This window comes from Primulina tabacum, chromosome 4 (assembly GCF_025594145.1).
Source record: "Primulina tabacum isolate GXHZ01 chromosome 4, ASM2559414v2, whole genome shotgun sequence".
In the NCBI taxonomy this organism is placed as follows: Eukaryota; Viridiplantae; Streptophyta; class Magnoliopsida; order Lamiales; family Gesneriaceae; genus Primulina; species Primulina tabacum.
Window position 1 is genome coordinate 45255954 of NC_134553.1, and position 19289 is coordinate 45275242.

Sequence of the window (19289 nt, forward strand, 5' to 3'; positions counted from 1 at the left end):
AGTTGAGCCGTCTCACAGATAAAGAATCATCTACTCAAAATATTAAACTATCTAGTGACTCTCAAACTATCGAATAAAATGATTTGTTTGATTAGAAAAAATATTTGAATTTGTTTGATCTCGGATTAAATTCACATATAAATCAAATATTTTTCTATAATCGTCGCGAAAATCTTGCGAACCGGCTCTATTCGTTGACACTCATAATAGTAAGTCTCATCGTCTGATTGAAAGTGAAGGAAAAAAAAGAAACAAGCATATTTTATTTTGCTTCAAGAATATTTTTAGAATTAATAAAGAAGTTTATCTTTCAATCATCATTATTTTGTAATGCCATAGGATGAAGGCAGTGTTTTGATTAAGAAATATCGACTAATCTTGCAAAAGAATGTCACGATGACGGTGAGACCTTAGGAGAAATCATGAATGAAATTTATGAAAAGGGATTTTATAAGTCGATGAGTATTGACGTAGTTAGTAAATCGAACGTTATTTTTTGCGTTTTTTAAGTTGAGCTCGAGTTTCAAAATTGTTTTTTCAAAATCTTAGGCTGTGTTTAGCAGGAGGATAAAATAAACTAATGATTAGTATGTAAATGATAAAAAAAATGATTGTGATAGAAATGTAATATATAATGTAAAATAGTATTATGTTTGGTATGAATTTTTAGGATGAGATAATTTTGAATTTTATGATGAAATGACAAAATTGCCCTTTTTTATTTTTTCTTCTTCATTCCGGCGACGGCCCGGCAACGGAGGTGGTCCGATGGCCGGCGGCGGCAGGCAACGGAGGTAGTCCGACGGCCGGCGGCGGTCGACGGCGATCCCGCGGCGGAGGTGGTCCGGCGTTGGTGAAAGAGAAAGGGTAAAATTGGAAAGATGGTAGGGATAGAGGAAAAATAAATAATCCTAGGAGGAAATGATGTATTATTTAATCACACCTAATACAATCTAATCATTCATACGAGGGATTAAGTTGGTTAAATAAAAATCGTATCAAACATTGGATTAGATGAGTTTAGTAATCATAAACCCACCTAATCATGCATACCAAATGCACCGTTACGGAATTAAATGTGATTGATCTCAAGATAAAATATATACGGCCCCCTTTGTTGAAATAAAACAGTAGATATTTTGCATTGGATCGGCAACGAGAAAATTGGTGGAGGATACGTAGCCAATAATAGCATCCAAATTCTAGGGATAAAATCTTTTCCACGTGTCGAATTTTTATGCGGCCACGTTAGCAAAGTGAGCGTACAAGTCGGACAGCTTTCCTTTTTTTGGATATAAATTTATCAGTAAAATAATAAAAAAAAAACACACAAAAACATATACTCAATTATTTTATTTCCCATCAAATTTTTTTGGATAATGACCTTCGATGTTTTTCTCTGTCGACTATTATATTAATTAAATAATAAGTCAAATTTGTTTTTTTAATTGATATTTACTTATATATTTAAAGAGTAAGCTATTCGGTTTGACTCGACGATCTGTTTTGTTTTTAAAAATAGTCATATGCTATGTATTGAAATGAGTAGGTGTTTTGTGATACGATCTCACAAGTCTTTATCTGTGAGACGGGTAAACCCTAACGATTTTCACAATAAAAAGTAATACTCTTAGCATAAAAAATAATATTTTTTCACGGATGACCCAAATAAGATATATGTCTCACAAAATACGATCCGTGAGATCGTCTCATACAAGTTTTTGCTGAATTGAAATACATACGAGATGAATTTATATGTAGACATTTCTAGGCATCATACTTATTTAGTACAAATGGCTCATTTTTGTTAAGGACGTGGAAATTCGTAAATGCTATGTTTTAATGCAAACAAACAAGCAGTTCATTTTTGTTAATAGTGTCGACGAGTGCATAGATAATAATCTTATGTAGATAATATATACGTATTCACATAAATTTATATTTTTCACGTAATATTGTTAAATATTAACCGATTCTTTCAATAAAATTTATGGATTATAGTTAATTTTATAAATTTATGATATTTATATTATTTTTTCATTTTTAAAATTAGAAGTGACTTCATATATATACAACTATTCTATATCTTATATTTCTTACCGTACACTGTATATGCAAAGAAAATTGTGTTTTTGGTTTTATATATTAGTCAGTTTTGATTATGTTATCTATATTATCAAATTTTAATTTTAGTCACGTGTCTTCTTGACAATTTAGTCATTTTTTTAATCAAAAATGTCGGAGCGCTGATTCAACACTACAAATGTCGACGTCATATTGAAAAAATACTAAAATTGGTGCGTGTATCTATATATTTGAGAATTGAAATTTGAGAACATAAAATACTAAAATCACAATGAGACAAACACGTAGAAAAAAAACAAATTTTCTAATAAATATATAATTTATGTGATGAATTTGTCGAGATTTAGTAATTAATTGCATCTGTTCTAATAATTAATGTTGCTAATTGACGTGGAAAATGAATTACACGTATCATGAAAGAATTAAGTATGAGCTGAATCAAATCACATGACAACGAAATGTCATTGTAATTTGGTGTTGGCTACCAATTTGCCGTTTTGACCTAAGACACGTGGTAAACCTCAAGCTTGTTCAATATTTCTACCACGTTTCCTGTTAATTACACAATAAATTCATCCGATAGATTTGGTTTTTGGACAATCTAGTTATAATAACTAAGGGATGAGAATTAACATGAACTCATATTAGTCAAACATCACAAAACTAGCTTTTATGTGGCTAGTATGTGTCGATTATGATACTTTGAAAACTTGAAAGATGACAAATGAAACAATGGCGAGTTGCGGAAGATTTTGAGCCGCTCTTAGTGTTTTCAGAATATACAATTTTCTCCCGATATACAAAAACTTTCATGACTTGTGATGATAACATAATAAATCACAAGTTCAGTATGTTGGAATTTTAGTGCTTAATGAATGATAATTAAGCAAATAAATCAATGTGTTTGATTGAGAAAATTCGAAACGACGAACGAAGCTTAATGAACGAATATTAAGTTCGGTGGTTCTGAATTAAACTCGAAACGAGTTCATCAAATGTTGAAAGAACTTAAAACGAGTAGTCGGAACATGCAAGGGACGAAAATGGAAAAAAAAAAATTGGTCGATGAACAGTAGCAGCCGCGCGCAGAACCTCTCGGCAGACACTGCCGAGAGCAGCGAGCTGCTCGGCAGCGCCAAGCAGGCGCGCGCACAGACGCGTCCCTTCGGATTTTTTCGAATTTTCTGATGTTTTTTTATTTCCTTGGCATTGTTTGATAATTTTGATCAGTTACAATGGCCAAGGGACACCCCCTATGAATGAAAGATCATGTCTTTTACATGAAAAACATTAAATGATTGATTATTTGAAAATCAAACACTACATAACATATCATATCATCTTTTGTACCTTCTTCTTCTTCCTTCTTCAACAAGAGAGAGTTTCTTCATTTCCTTGTGATAGAACTTGAATATTTGAGTGCTCATTATTCAAGAGTTGTAGTTGTATCTTGGGAGAAGATTGCCACAAACCTTTAGCACATTGTGAGGGGCAAATTCTTCTTAAGGAGAAAGTGTTCAAGCACTTGCCTCTACAAGCCATATTCTTTGTTTTCTTCTTACTTTCCTCTCATATTTGAATACCACAAACAACAACCTTAAGAAGAATTTTGAATTTTGATCATTTGCAAGAAGAAAATCAATGGCATCATCACAATAACCGATTGATACCTCATGGATAGACCCACTAGGGTTAGGCCCATGCCATTCGTGGAAGGCCCATCAGGGGCTCATATATTCTCCTATAAATAGCAGGTTTGAGCGTATGATTCATGGATTCACTATATTATTTTCAGCAGCACCCTTAGCTTCTCTCAACTTATATTCTCAGTCTCTGACTTGAGCGTCATAGGGGCTACGCCAGGACACCCTCATGGTCCTCTTCTAACGGTCTTATTCGTGATTTCAGGCTCAGGATAATTTCGAAACTTGCGTCTGGACTGGTGACATTTACTGGAATCGGACCCTAAATTTCCCGTAAGTATCACCGATAAATAATATAAACTCTCTCGCTTTTGAAGAAGGAATAATGTAGGTAATATGAAATGCAAATGTGTTCAGATTTATCTGGAAAATATGATTTGAATGAGCTTTGATCAAGCATTTAATGTTTGTTAAGTATAAGGGACATGTTGATTCAATCATATTGCTGTCTTTCGGTCCAAAAAATGATGAGTAATCAAAGAACATCATGTGGATGTAACAATATAAAAAAAACTTGAAATTCACATGTTTAATTTAACGATACATATAAAAAAAAAACTCGAAAAGAATATCCTCTAGAAAATTTTGAAGACAATCTTCTTCTTCCTCGGCTTTATCTAGCTCTATAAATTCAAATTTCATAGTAGATCTAGCGATGCATGTTTGTTTTGATGGCCTAGTCCAAGAGAATACGCCACAATCAAGGCTAAAAACGTAGCCACTAGTATATTTGGAGTATATGTGGAAGATAACATTCATATCAACCCACCATTCATCAGGGTTGTTCACTGTGTTATTCTAAAAAATAACTGCACAAAAGTCAAGTTCAGAAAATAAAATCAAACGAAATTGACCTTTTTTGAACTACACATTTCTTTGTTCTATTCCATTCTTTGGTTTCAGTCTTTTTCCTTGTGGTTGGGTTTACCGCTATTGCAGCATTTTTTCTTTGAACGTTTTCTGACTTGGTTGATGTTGTTCGCCAGCACAACCCATCACTACCTTGAATTTCCAAGCAATGTACTGCACGCTGGGGCAGCCAAAAAAGGTTGCCCCAACGCGTCACCTGTTGCCTGGAAAATTCAAGCAGCCTTTGTGGAGCTAGGGCACCTCTTTATGGGTGCTCTGGTGCGTTCACACTTCTCTGACAGCCTTTTGAACGTCGATTTTTTTTATCAATATTTTATTTCGAATTTCTTATTCCACTTTGCGTAATTTTCATTCATTAATCTCAAATATTCCAAAAATATATTTAATTCATTGCTTAATTACTCGAATCAACCTTGCCAATGAAACATAATCCGTAAGTAAGGGACTTAATTTGCATATTTAAATTTTTGATCATGTTGTCAGTTAATTAACAATTTTAGTTCACTCAATTTATTTTTTCTCTCTTTTTTTTGTCATTTTCAATGAACTATGACGTGGTGATGTAAAATGCTTATGTGTCACCGAAAATACTGATATGACATCGAGAATATTGAAGTATCTGATATCACGTCAGCATTTTGGGGAAAAAAGATTAAAAATTATAAAAAATACAAGTTACTCGACTAAAATCTTAAATCGACCAATAAAATTTTATTACGGAATAAAAACATTAATCAACATGGCTGTTAACCAATCAAGACAATATCTAATAATATAAACATCACCAGAAAACAAGTTTTTTAGTCATAAGTTTATTTGTTCATTCTAACGAATATTTTCTTAATATATATTAGATTAAAAACATTAATCCAATAACTATTAGAACTTAGCAAGTAGGGAATTCAGAAATCGGGCTAAACCAGAACACGAAAACGAAGTGTTGACTGTCGGTTGACTACAAATTTTACACAATGGCAGTTGGCGGTGAATATTAAAGACAATTAGTGAATTCCTTTCGGTTAAAAGAAAAGAAGAGAAAGAATTATGACACATTCAAATTTCGATTAATATTTGCACCAATAATTCTTCTTATTGAACTACTTTTTTTATGATATGAGAACTACAATCCCTATAATTCGATGTGTACGACTAAATCGTTGAGTTAACACAGTAGCTTGCAAACCACATTGAACAAATTTTGTGCGACAGAGCAGCATGAGAAATTTTTGGTAGAAGAAATTGATTTCATGATTATTAATCAAACACTTATTTATTTCATTAATTTTCACATTTTTGTCATGTGGATCCTACATTCACTTTAGATTTATACAAATTTTTACCTTTTTAATTCTTCTTTAGCATATTTTACCGTAACTGTGATTTCAACTCGAAAGAAAGAAGCTCAATGACACAAGTTTTATTAAGTATAACATGACAAAAGCAGGTTCCGTTTATGAATGAATTAGCGAGTGGGTGCAAAGTGAAGTAGTATAATTAGAGGGTTTTTTTGTTTTTAAATTTAAAAATAATAATAAATTTCAAAATTAAGACGGGTGGCGTAGGTTTGAAAAAAATACTGCAGAACTCCACCACCTTTGGCGGACGCTGCTAATTTTGCAATGTCGATTGTCGATTTGCTGCAGCGTCCGTTGCCATCAATATCGGATGCTGAAATCAATTTTTTGTTTTTTTTTTTTTGTAATTTCAATTTTTTTTTCTTTATGGAATTTATGTTCATCCTTTATTTAATATAATGGGATTTGAGACCACATGCCAAAAAAATAGAGTTGAAATTCAAGTTCAAAATTTGAAAGATAAATAACTTTAAAATATGAATCTATCAACCATTTTTTTAAAAATACTTTATTTTTAAAATATTACGCAATATATCTTTAAGAAAAAATTGTATTATAATTAATTTTCTAAAAAATTTCTTTAATTTATTAAATAAGTGTTAGTTTACTTTTCAAAATTTTTTTTATAGAAAAACATTTATTTTATGCTTATTTGTAATATGATTAACAAAAAATTATATATTATTTTTATTAATTATATTACTATTAAATATTACAAGTTTTTTTAAAATAAATTATAAAGGATATATTATTATTATTCAAAATATTATTTTTCTTTGTTAATCCTATTAATATTAAAAAAAAGGACAGACACATATACACGTAGGGATGTAAACGAACCAAACCGTTTGTGAGCTATTCGAAGCTCGATTAAATAAAAGCTCGTTTAATGAGGCTCGTTAAGATAAACAAACCAAACTCAAGCTTTACAGTATTCGGCTCGTTAGCTCGTGAACTTGTTCGTTTGTAAGTTCATAAGTAATATTTTAGATGAAAAAATAATAGTTTTGATATTTGATTTATTGATTTTGCATATTATTTATGAAATATATAGAAAATTCTATTAAATTTATTTATTATAATAAATTTACAAATTTTAATAAGAATAATATATATTTTTTTAAATATATAATTTAATTTTTAATTAATTTAATGAAAATTTAAATGTATAATTCATATTTATTAAGCTTGTTTAGGCTCGATAAAGGCTTGAATAAGCTCGTGAGCCATGCATATATTCGTTAAATAAAGCTCGAGTTCGACTCGATTACATCCCTATACACGTCTTATCTTAATTTTTTTTTAAAACTAAACCAATATAAATTTAAATAAATAATTGAATTAAAAAAAATCACATCAAGAATTTTACGTAAAACAATTTAAGAATTTTGCACAAAAAAAATCAAGACATCTGAAAATTTTGCTCATGCATAATTTTAAAATTTTTTAATATCTATCCATTTATTATTATTATTCCAAATATTATTCTTATTATTTATTAATAATATTATAGTTTAAAAAACAGAACATAAGTAGAGGGACGTACAAGCATTTCTTTATTTTTCGAAAATTAAAATACATAATTTAAAAATAGAGGATTTTTTTGAAATAAAATATTTTCAATTTTTTAAAAAGATAAATTACCTAATGTTTTTAAAATAAAGATATTTTTTTTAAATAATTGATCGATTCAACATTTTTAGTTTATTTTATTTTTCAAATTAGTGGACTTGAGCTCCAACTCTTTTTTTTATTTTTTTTTATTTGTGGTCTAAAGTCCTATTTTATTAAATAGCGGATGCTGGCAACATACGCAACAAAATTTACGGCGTAAGCCAAATGTGGTGAAGTTTTACAGTATTTTTTTACTAATAATATCATAAATAAAAAATAATAATGATATCCAAATATTATTATTATTATTATTATTTACTAATCATATTACTATAAAAAATAAAATAAAAATAAGTAGACTAACACACATACATCTTTATTTATTTTTAGAAAACTAAACAACACACTTAAATAAATTAAAGAATCCGTTTAGAAAATAATTAGAATACAATTTTTTCTCAATGATAAAGTAACAAATGTTTTTAAAATAATTTTTTTTTAAAAAAAAGAATGGTTGACTAGTTCATAATTTTAAGAGTATTTATCTTTGAAATTACTGAACTCAACTCCAAATCTTAATTTTTTTTTAAAGGGCTTGAAATCTCATTATATTAGATAAGGGATTGCTCAAAGTCTTAAAAGGAAAAAAAAAATTGAAATTGAAAAAAATGCTGCAATTATCAGATAATGTTCTCTTGCAAATTTTAAGCGATCGTTGACACGGACGGAGGACGTACAACCATCTTATTTGGCCAAACACGATAAATTCGATAATGTTCGGTGCAATAATTTTCCATTTCAAATTTGATAATGTTAAAAATGCGATAAATTTCGCAGCGTTCCCGATCACTGACTGAGGATGCTAACTCATTTTAAATTGTTAAACATGCAATACAATTTCATTTCAAATACCATGACTATATATTTTTTCAAAAAAATCTACCGCATTCTTTAAAAAATATATAACAAATAACAAAAGAGAATAAATTATGTAGCCCCTCGTATAAAAACTATATAAATTCAATTCAAATCGTAAAAATAAATATGATGTTTTTTTTATATATTTGAATAGATGGTAAAATTAAATTAAATTTTCATTTTTCTGAAAAATATGTATTTACTCAGTTTTTTTTTCAATGAAATATTTAATGCCACAAATTATTAAACATGAAAAGTATACTTTTGAGACTGGCCATTAGTTCGAGTTTCTTCATTTTTAATACAAAAAAATAAAATTTTTACCACCCAAATATTCTTATTATTGTATTATAATAAAAATTTACCTTTTAAAACAAAAAATCAATAAAAAAATTTAATTTATCGCTTTTAAAATTATTATATTAAATTAAATAACAATTAGGAGTAAGGAGATAGCTTTGAAAACGAGAGTGCAATTTTTTGACCAAATGGCAAAGCGGTGGAACAAATAAGATACGTAACTGTGTGTGGGGTCCAGTACACCTCACCACCACAACGTGACAATTAAGCGAAAAATAGGGGGAAAAACCTAATAATGATATATTATTTTATTTTCTCGAAACTAGCAATTATTATATTATAATATCTTTGTCCTTTTTTTAAAAAAAATATTTTATTATTTATTGCCTCGGGCGCAAGTACATGACTCAATTATTTACTTTATTCAACAATTCAACCATTACTGTTTATTTATTATATAATAATAATTTTTAAATAATATAATATCAAAGGATTAGTTAGTTTATAAATATTTTAAAATAAATAATTTCGATTCGATTTTTCGAATTTAAAATATTTTAAGTGGTTTTATTATTTAGAATAAATCAAATAACACTTGACATCTACGAAACTACAACACATTTTAAAAAAAAAGGTAAATTATTAATTTTGACACAAACTTACGTGAGACGGTCTCACAAGTCATATTTTGTGAGACATATCTCTTACTTAGGATATCTATGAAAAAATATTACTTTTTATGCTAAAAATATTAATTTTTATTGTGAATATCGGTGGGATTGACATGTCTCATAGATAAAGATTCATGAGATCGTCTCACAGGAGACTTATTCTGTAATTTTATATCATTATAAATATTATTATTATTATATTTATGTTTAAGTAATAAAATCTCGTGGGTCCCTTCGATTTCTTAGAAGTTCAATGACTGTGACCGTGACTCCAAGTTTTATTCTATCTCCCCATATTCATATTCTACCGTCCGATCGCATCGCGATCTGACGGTTCGCCGTGCTCCATCCTGCCAGCTCGGACTTTAAAATTCTCGTGTGCCACGTAAAAAACGATCTAACGGCTGATATCTCACCTATCCGCTGCCCCGACAATCCCAACCGTCAAGAGTAGGTCCCACTTGTCAATTCTTGGAAAAAAAGTAACTCCTACTAAATACACCTCGACCCTACCACTAATCAATAAGACCGTAATTATTGCACTTCCCAAATTATTCTATTTTATTTATAAAATTTATATTCATACTTAAATAGTCCCTTTTTTTAATTGGTGGGATATATAAATAAATAAAAACAAATTTAAATAAAAGAATAGTGAATTTGACCGGATGGATATTTTTGGTAGCTTCCAAGAATATTTCCTCATTCACCCCTTAAATTTATACGAGTATGTCTATTGTGATACGGTTTCACGAATTTTTATCTGTGAGACAGGTCAATCTTATCGATATTTAAAATAAAAATTAATACTTTTAGCATAAAAAGTAATACTTTTTAATGTATGATCTAAAAAAAGATCCGTCTAACAAAATACGATCAATGAGACCATATCACACAAGTGTTTGCCAATTTACATGTAGTATTTTTAATAATAATTACTATTTATATACAAATATACATTTATATTTAGCAAAGTAAATTAACAATTTTTTTTATCATAATTTTATATTTAGCAAAGTAAATTATCAATTTTTTATCATAATGTAAAATTGATTATAATAATTGTGTGTATTTATTGAGCATGTTGTATTTGATTTCACATTAAATAACTCAAATAATAATAATAAACATTGGAAAGACTACAATTTACACATTAATTTGGGGGAAATGAACTTTGAAATTTTGGGGCCCACTTTATATTTTAATTTAATTACTTTTAAAAAAAAATTAGAACATGGAATCTTATGGGGGAAGAAAGAAACCGACACGTTCCGGTAAATTATGAACATAGGTGGGTAGTGGTGTTATTTTTTAAGTTAAGAATAATAACTAGACGGCTGAGGATGCGGCCACGCTGGCCGATGGGGATTCTGAGGCGTTGGATGGGATTTAATCGGAGGGCTGAGATTGAGTGGGGTGACGAAGTAAGTGCATCTGAGGTTTCCACGAGGGCTGTGTGGATGCGAAATATATCCCCAAAAAGAATAGATGAAGAGATAGATAGCAAGAAACAAGGGCTCATTTCTGTTTTCTAGAGAGAGTTGAGGGAACAGTGGGTGTGGAAAAAAAAGAGAGGAAAAGGGTGGATTTTGGGGTTGTGGGAGTGGAGGAAGCCCATTTCAAAAAGAGATCTTTGTGAAAAGATTGCTGTTTTCATCGCCGGAGCTTGTTGAATTTGCGGCGATACCTAAGATGAGGTTTCTTATTGGGATTTAGTCATCTGGTTCAAGCTCAAATCTTTATTTTGTAGAGTGGCTAGAGGGTGTAATGGATAGGAATAGAGAAGCCAGAAGGGCTAGTGTTGTGGGCTCTAATGGTTTCAAGAGAAGAAGACATAGAACAAGCAGTCTCAGAGGCTCGCCAGGTGTGCACTGATTCAGCTTTAAACAGATCTGTTTGTAATTTTTCTTTGCAAAAGATCGATTTTTTTTTTAGTTGTGTTCGTGGGTTGCTTCTTATTTCATTTTCCCCCCTTTGTTTTGCAGATGAAGATTTGGGAGCGGAGTTGCAGGAATCTATAAGATTAAGGGAGAGAGTGAGGAATGATCGAGATCGGGATCGAGAGAGGGAGAGAGATAGAGAAAGGGAAAGAGGAAGAGATTTTAGAGAAAGGGATAGTAGGAGGAGTAAGAGGAGAAGAGCTGAGAGATTGATGAGCAATAGAGATGATGTTGGTGGAGATGAAACTTCAGAAGAGAGTGTCAACGATGAAGAGGATGAAGAAGATGAAGAAAACAACGGCGGCGGCGGCGGGGTTAGGCTGTTTCCGCCAACGGTTGGGCCGATTTCCAACCATAACCACCACCTCCATCACCACGGTCATCACCACAGCCACAACAGTAGTCTTAATCAACAACAACACGATAGTAGTGCTACGAATATTATCACTGCTAATCACCATCTTCAGACAAGAAAAACCTTCCCCCCCAGCACGGCTTCTTCTTCTTCCAAGGTTTTCAAGGCCGTTCCTGTCTGGAAACCTGGTGATGAAATGATTGGTGTTTCTGTTCCAAGAAAAGCTCGTTCTGGTAAAAATCCAAGGCAGTAAAATCCCTTTTCTTTGATTTTTTTTTATTATTGATTTTTGCTAATGCATTTCTTTAATGGTTTTTTCTTGATTTGTGTTTCTTCAGCATGCACGAAGAGGTCCCATGATCGGATTTCAGGGAGTAGCAATAATATTAGCGCAGGTGTGATTGCGGGAGCAGAGCAAATTCTTCTGCAAGCACTAAATTCTCCGGTGGGACTAGGCCTTGCTCCATCTCCGGCTGCTCCAGTGTCGCCTTCTTCTTCCAATGCGTCCGTCAGAAAAAAGCTTGTTAGTGTTCAAGAATCTTCAGTATTCTGGAAAAATATCAGATTAATAGATTTTCGTGATTTTTCTAAAGTTTTTTTTTTTTCAGAAACTTAACAGCGGACCGAGGCTAAAACCTCCTAAGGTGTCATCAAAGACGAATTCTTCGAATCCCGAGGAGCTAGAAATTGAAATTGCGGAGGTTTTGTATGGGTTGAAGACTCATTCTCAAAGCCCTTCATTGAAGAAAGAGGATTCAAGAGAAGTCAATAGATCCAGCAGCGACACGAAATCTCATGTTTCATCTCCGATGTCCAATTCTACGTCGGCAAATAATCTGAATTTGGCCTCTAATTCGAGCCCCCTATCAGCTGTTGGTATGTTACAAGTATTTGCGAGGAGATTCCACATGGAGTTAACGGTTCAAACTTTTGGTTTTTTACTAATTTCTAAATATTTGTTGTAGCTCCGAAGAGAAAGAGGCCTAGGCAAGTATTGGAAAATTCCAGCTATGGTGCTCGGAGTAGCCCCGTTTCTTCGAAACCAGAGATGGACCAAGTACCAAAGAATGAGATTTCATCGCCTAAATTGGAAAAAATCCCGGGATCCACTGGAGATAATGAGTTTGAAATGGGTGGCGATTTGGTCAATTCTCAAGGTCAGCAGCACCATCTTCTAGAGTTGAAAGCTCCCGAATTTATTAAAACTGATTCGGAGTTCAAATCTACTGCTGAAGAATTGAAGAACAACGTAGATCTGGTTCAGCAAGAAGAGATGTGCTCAATAAAGGGGAAAGAGATGAGAACAGATGATAGCGGCCGCGAGGATTCGACCTTGATAGCGACAGCTTCAGCCGCTGTTGCAATTATTAAAGCGTGAGAATTTCAAGATTTGATATTTGGTGGTGAAAGATTTTCTTTTCTTTGGGAACCATTTTTCTTGAAATGGGCCTAATGTTGGTATTTGGTGTTGTTTTTTCCCCTGGAAAATTTCAGTTCTTTAATGTCTTCCGAGGCTGAAAATCAGAGGGAAGAGAAGTTTGTTATAGATCTGATGGTGAGTGTACCAAGATGTGATTTTTGGTGGTACAAATGAATTTCTTCTTGATCTGAAAGTTTTGAACCCATTTCAGGCTCCGCCGCCTCTGGTAAGGTTGTCACCTGATAAAGAAACCAAGGTTGATTTGGCAGGCGCAGAGCAGAAGCCGAATCCATCCATTGTTGATGCGGTATTACTCTAGATACCGAGCTTCGGAATCTTGAGAAGGGGATTTTTTTTCCTCCATGTGGATCTGCATTTATTTGATGTTATTTTTTTACTTTTATTCGTGTAGGAGTTAAAGTCTATGATTTTGAAAGATAAAGAAGAAGAGAAAGGAAAAAGTGGGAAAGTTCAATTGACAAATGTGACAGGTGCAGAAATTAAAGGAGAAAAAATAGCAGAAGAAGATGAATTGAATAAGGGTAGGAATCTTGATCTACTGCTTGATTTGAAAGAGTCTGAAAGATATGGTGGAAACAAATTACAGCACCAGGTTATGAAGCAGCAGCCACAAATGCCATTGAAAGTGGCCAAAGAGGAGCCAGCCACTGGGAAACCTGGTAAGCTGATTTTTTTTATCCTTTTTTTTTCTCCGGGAATCACTTCTCTGCATATTTTCAAGGATTTTTCGGTTTTGAGTTGAATGATTTTGGTCTCGTACTCAGGTCAATTGGCGAGCTCATTGCCTCTGCCTATGTCCATGGCTACCTGGCCTGGTGGGCTTCCACCACCCATGGGGTACGGTTGTGTTTCCGAGGCTCATTTACTGGATTTTAAGTAGTGAATCTGTTTAAAAGCTCCGGCTTCCCGTGAAATAACTTGGTAAATTGTCGGTAATTTGGTGGCAGATACATGGCACCTTTGCAAGGAGTTGTCTCAATGGATGGAAGCGCTGTGACACCCCCACCTATCCAGGTATGTGATTACCTAGTTTTTTCCTCATCTTTTCGATTGGAATATTTCTCTTGATTGTGCTGATGCGAAATTTGCAGCCGACCTTCTCTCAACCTCGGTCTAAACGGTGTGCTACGCATTGCTACATTGCAAGGAATATAAACTGTTTCCAACAGTTCATGAAGATGAATCCATTCTGGCAAGCAGCTACAGGCTCTGCATCATTGTTTGGGTCGAAACCTGGAAATATGAATGCTGTGACGGTCACTGATTTGCTTGGAAATAATGCTGTTAGGGGTGCAAATAATATTGTTCAGGAGAAAGGGCAGAATCTGGCAAGCATTTCCAGTCCTGGTGGTAAGGAAAAAAATTCTCAATCTGCTAATTCCTCAGAATCTGCTCACAGAAAGCAGCAAATTATGCTGCAGCAAGCTTTGCCCCCTGTGGCACCTAGTAATTTGGTGGTATGTCTTTTTTCCTGCATCCTACTCAGTTTTTTGATCAAAGTAAGTTTCGATGTGGTGATTTTATTATCTGGGACTTTTGTTTTCGTAGGGGCCAGCTTTTATCTTCCCTTTGAATCAACAACAGGCTGCAGCCGCTGCCGCCGCTGCAGCCTCTGTGAGGCCAGCTGCTGCCAGATCTCATACAGCTGCAAGCCAGGCTTCATCCAACACCTCCCGCTCTGCCTCTGTGAGTACGTCTGCTACAGGTGGAGGTGCCTCAACTCCATTGAGCTTCAACTATCCAAACATGGCTACGAATGAAACACAGTACTTGGCAATCTTGCAAAACAATGCTTACCCTTTTCCTATTCCTGCGGTTGGTGCTCCACCAAACTACAGGGGGACCCCAGCACAGGCAATGCCTTTGTTCAACGGTCCTTTTTATTCGTCACAGATGATTCATCCATCTCAATTTCAGCACCAACAACCAACCGCCTCTCAGTCACCGCAACTGCGGCAAGTTCACCAAAATGCAAGTACATCGAGTGGCTCCTCATCGACACAGAAGCATTTGCCGTGCCAGCAGATTCGGTCCTCAAGTGGTGGCGCTAGTGCTGTGGCTGGAAGCAAGAACTTTCCAGCTCAAAAACCTCAGTCATCACAGCAGATACAGCAGGCGCATAATCAGCATATATCTTTGTCTCGGCCTCGGCTTGTGGATAATGAAATAGGCAGTGAAGAGAGTCCATCAACTACTGATAACCGAGGATCTTGGGCCTCTGTGAACATATACGGCCAAAATTTCGCAATGCCTATTCACCCACAAAATTTTGCCTTGATGACTCCGCCACCTGTTTTGGCTAGCGCTGCTGCTTCATCCATTGCGCCGGTTGGAGCTGTTAGCAACGATGAAAAGAAGCCGCCACAACAAACACAACAGCCGAAATCAAAAGGTGGAGTGGACTCTTTACCTCCCCATAGCTTTGCAATGTCTTTCGGTACCATCAATGGCTCAAATGCCAGCCCTGGCATTGATATGGCATCCATGACTCAAAATCATGCCATATTTCAGAACTTTCCTGAAGCTACTCGACAGAACATCCAAATGGTGGCGGCTGTTGCTGCTGCTCAGACTGCACAAAAGAAGAATTTTAGAATTTCCGAGGATGTTAAACCAGCGGGTGGAGATTCCATCTCCACTGACGCTGAAAGAAAAAGTTCATCCGGGAAGGTTGGCACTGCACAATCCATTGCATTTACAAGATCAGACTTGGCCGATACACCTGTTTCTTCTATTCCTGCAAACAGTGGAGTCGATATCTCGGCTCGATCCCTGAACGTTTCGACTGGCTCAGCTAGAAGCTCTCGTCCTGGGACAGCAAATAATGCAGGAGTCGGTAATGGCCAGAATGCTCACATTCAGGCTCATCAGCTTCAGCAGCAACAGATGCTGCAAATTAAGCAGCAACAGCAGCAGCTACTGGCAGCAACTCGGAAGGCACCGACAACTAGCAATGGAAATGTGTATTCCGATCACTTGAATTCACCTCCTTCCATACCCGCCAAGTTTCCAAACCCACTCCCTGGTTTCCCACAAAACATTGTTCAGAGCAGTAGTAGCAGCCCAAGTCATTCTCCTCAGTGGAAAAATCCTACAAGAACAGCAACCTCTCAAGCGATGTCTCCTCTCGCCTCATCAGCTGTATCAACACTCAAAAGCAATCCTCAGCAGCATCCACGGGTTCAACCACCAATGCACACACAAATATCCTTTGGAGGAAATCAGAAGACGCCGACTAGTGCACAAGGGCAAGCACCATTAAATAGCCACCAGGCTCCATCTCCCCCTATGATGGTCAGTTCTCCTACAACCTCTTCCATCTCGAAAGGATCAAGTGGAAGTCCAAGAACTGCGACTGCTCCTAGTAGCCACAAAATGAGTCAGGCTCCATCCTTGTCAGCTCAGCCGATAAAAAACCCGGCTTCTGTACCAAGTCAGAAATCTCCATCGATCTTAGGGAACCCTCAAATAGCTTCCTCTCCTAGCAGTGGAGCAAAGCCGCATATCCAACAGCAGCCTCATCAGCAGCAGCTTCCAAAGACTATGCAGCAGGCACAGCTGTTCTTCTCAAATCCATTTTCTCAAGTTCAAACGATGAATCCAACCAGTACAAGTTCAACCAATTCTGTCCCAAGTGGGTACTACATGCAGAGAAGACGGCCAGATCAACAGAATCAGCCCCCACAGCAGCTACAAAATGCGCCTCCAACTTCAACTGGGGCCCTGTCATTAACCTCTTCTGTCATGACGCCTAGTACGGCCACCAATGATCCAGCTAAAGCAATTGCTGCCGCTACATGTAATGTTAAAGGTGGTGGATTGACTTCCCAAGGTGTTATCCACGCTGCTCAATTAGCTGCACAGTCTGCTGGAACCCTTTTACCTGTTGGATTCTCTTATACTCATCCTGTTCCGACTGCCGTTCAGACAAAACCTTCGGAGCACAAACAATCTGCTGGTTAGTGTTTATTCTGCCCATTTCATTATATTTGTGCATTTTATTGGGAACCTCCATTATATAAGTCGATTTCTTGACCAGGAAATGACAATTTACAACAATGGCAGCCTGAGAAGAAATGAAAATATCCTAGCAAGAAGTATCCTCTCCATGATATGGTGCATGCTGCAGTTGATTTGGACGGAAAATTACATCAAATGGAGAACGGCGCTGCCAGAAGTTGGCTTGAGATGCCGACAGTGTAGCCTGTACACTGTTATCTATAAACCGGATTTCAACCAAGATCATCTTGTACTTTTGATGCTTAAAAAGTGGTGACCTCGGAAGATATAGGATTTCGATCCATGTTTTTGTATGTCTGACAAGAAGGAAGTTAGAAGAACTTAGAAAGACAAGTGAATTGGTAAGAGTTTGAAAAAGACACCCCTTCTGTTTTTTTGGGTAAGTAGTGGAGGTTGTTTTGATCAAACACCATACCTCTCTCCATGAAAAAGGAAAAAGTACACCTCTTGGACATTTTGTAAATGCTTGTCTGGAACATGTTATAGTGTAGACCAGCCTCCTTTTTTCTCATTTTGTGCATTTGAGCTATGGCCTACCCTTTGGTTGTTAGTAATGATGATGCTGCTTCTGCTGCTTTATTATTTTTTTTCTTTTTTATTTGTTTGCATTCTAGACATGGCCCCCATATGTCCAAATCCCCGGGTGTTGATGCTGTTTTTGATTGTATTCTTTGCTAATTTCACATGTGAAAATATGCCTGAGAATGTAAAAGGGTAAAGAAACTTGGTTGGAAAGAAAGTTAAATGGAAATTCTTGTTTTTATCTCTCTACTTTCTAGATTTTACAATTTTCTTTTCAAGGATACAAATAACGACCCCTGTCAACTTCAGTAGTAAAGTGAAAGTTTTGAGTCGATGAATATCAATTTGATAAGCCATTTTCAAGAAGTAGGAAGTTGAAGAAGAACAAACTCACCAAACTTTTTAAAGTCCATTCATTGATATATTCGTATACTTAAAATGGTAAAATAAAATGAATGATGATATTTGAAATCTTAATAGTTGATTTAAATAACATTTCCAAGTTTTTGTTTTTGGTGGAGCATTTATTCAGGATAAAATATACAATACCATTCATTATTGGTGTGTGGATTGTGATTGGATAAATGGGGTTGACAAAAGCCAAATTCTTCGGAGGGGAGCACTTCCACGTGGCACTATCTGCCTCACTCAATTTTTATCCTTTTTCATATATTTATTTATTTATTTATTATTATTATTTTTATAATCAATGATAATGTTAGTAGTTTATGTAAGAGTTTTTGTAACGTGAAATTTCGAAAATGTACATTTTATTTTTGTATAAATTAAATAGAAATCATATAATTTGTAGTTTTTTTTTTTTTTTTTAAATTTTTATAGAAGTTATATGATATATCTTTGATAATCCGATTGTTTGGAACACTCGCTCGTGCAGCATCTGAGAGACCAATTTTCGAGAAATAATACATGAAATTTACAAAAATGTCCATTTATAACATATAAAGAAAACCACCAACACCCTATTGAAATTTTCCAAAATATGTACTTGACTTTATGAAAATTAAATAATTTTTTTTGGTATTGGAATCAAAGGACAAGTAAGAATGGGATGATCTTGCGTATGATTTATATGCTTGGTTTGTCGTGGAATTAATGCCATACGATGATTTGATATTTCTAATGACAAATTCGACGTCTCAATTTCAATGACTTGTGATATAATAGCATCCAAATCAATGTATTTATAATCGGATCAGTGATCAAACCAATCTATATAAACAAAACGATCTGTTCAACCAGATAGTTGGATCGGAAAACTTTTATATGATATAAAATAATAATATAATATATAAAATAATATATTTTTAATTTTTATATAGATTAAATGTGTATTTTTCAATATTTTTTTTTATAAAAAAACCGTTTATATATAAAATTAATATAATATCTTGGATTGCCTTTATTTATGGATTTGAGTGCATTGAGGTTCATGGTTAGCTGACCCAACTGGCCCGACAACATTTTAAATATTTAA

The 19289-nt window shown here is 34.4% G+C and overlaps 1 protein-coding gene across 4 annotated transcripts; it reads left to right on the forward strand.

Annotated features, from left to right (window-relative positions):
- The first annotated feature begins 11005 nt into the window (after positions 1–11005).
- On the forward strand, positions 11006–18035 carry LOC142543418 (protein TIME FOR COFFEE-like). Of its 4 annotated transcripts, none has more exons than XM_075650665.1 (14): positions 11006–11380; positions 11502–12044; positions 12150–12334; positions 12420–12687; positions 12777–13185; positions 13306–13366; positions 13443–13538; positions 13644–13911; positions 14017–14089; positions 14200–14266; positions 14344–14709; positions 14801–17210; positions 17292–17351; positions 17385–18035. In XM_075650665.1, the coding sequence occupies exons 1-13, from the start codon at positions 11284–11286 to the stop codon at positions 17330–17332; spliced, it is 4884 nt and encodes a 1627-aa protein (XP_075506780.1). In that variant the 5' UTR covers positions 11006–11283; the 3' UTR covers positions 17333–17351; positions 17385–18035. The 4 variants fall into 4 exon arrangements, with proteins under 4 accessions (XP_075506780.1, XP_075506782.1, XP_075506779.1 ...); XM_075650667.1 differs by having other exon boundaries at positions 17318–17351; XM_075650664.1 differs by having other exon boundaries at positions 17292–18035.
- The last annotated feature ends 1254 nt before the right edge of the window (positions 18036–19289 follow it).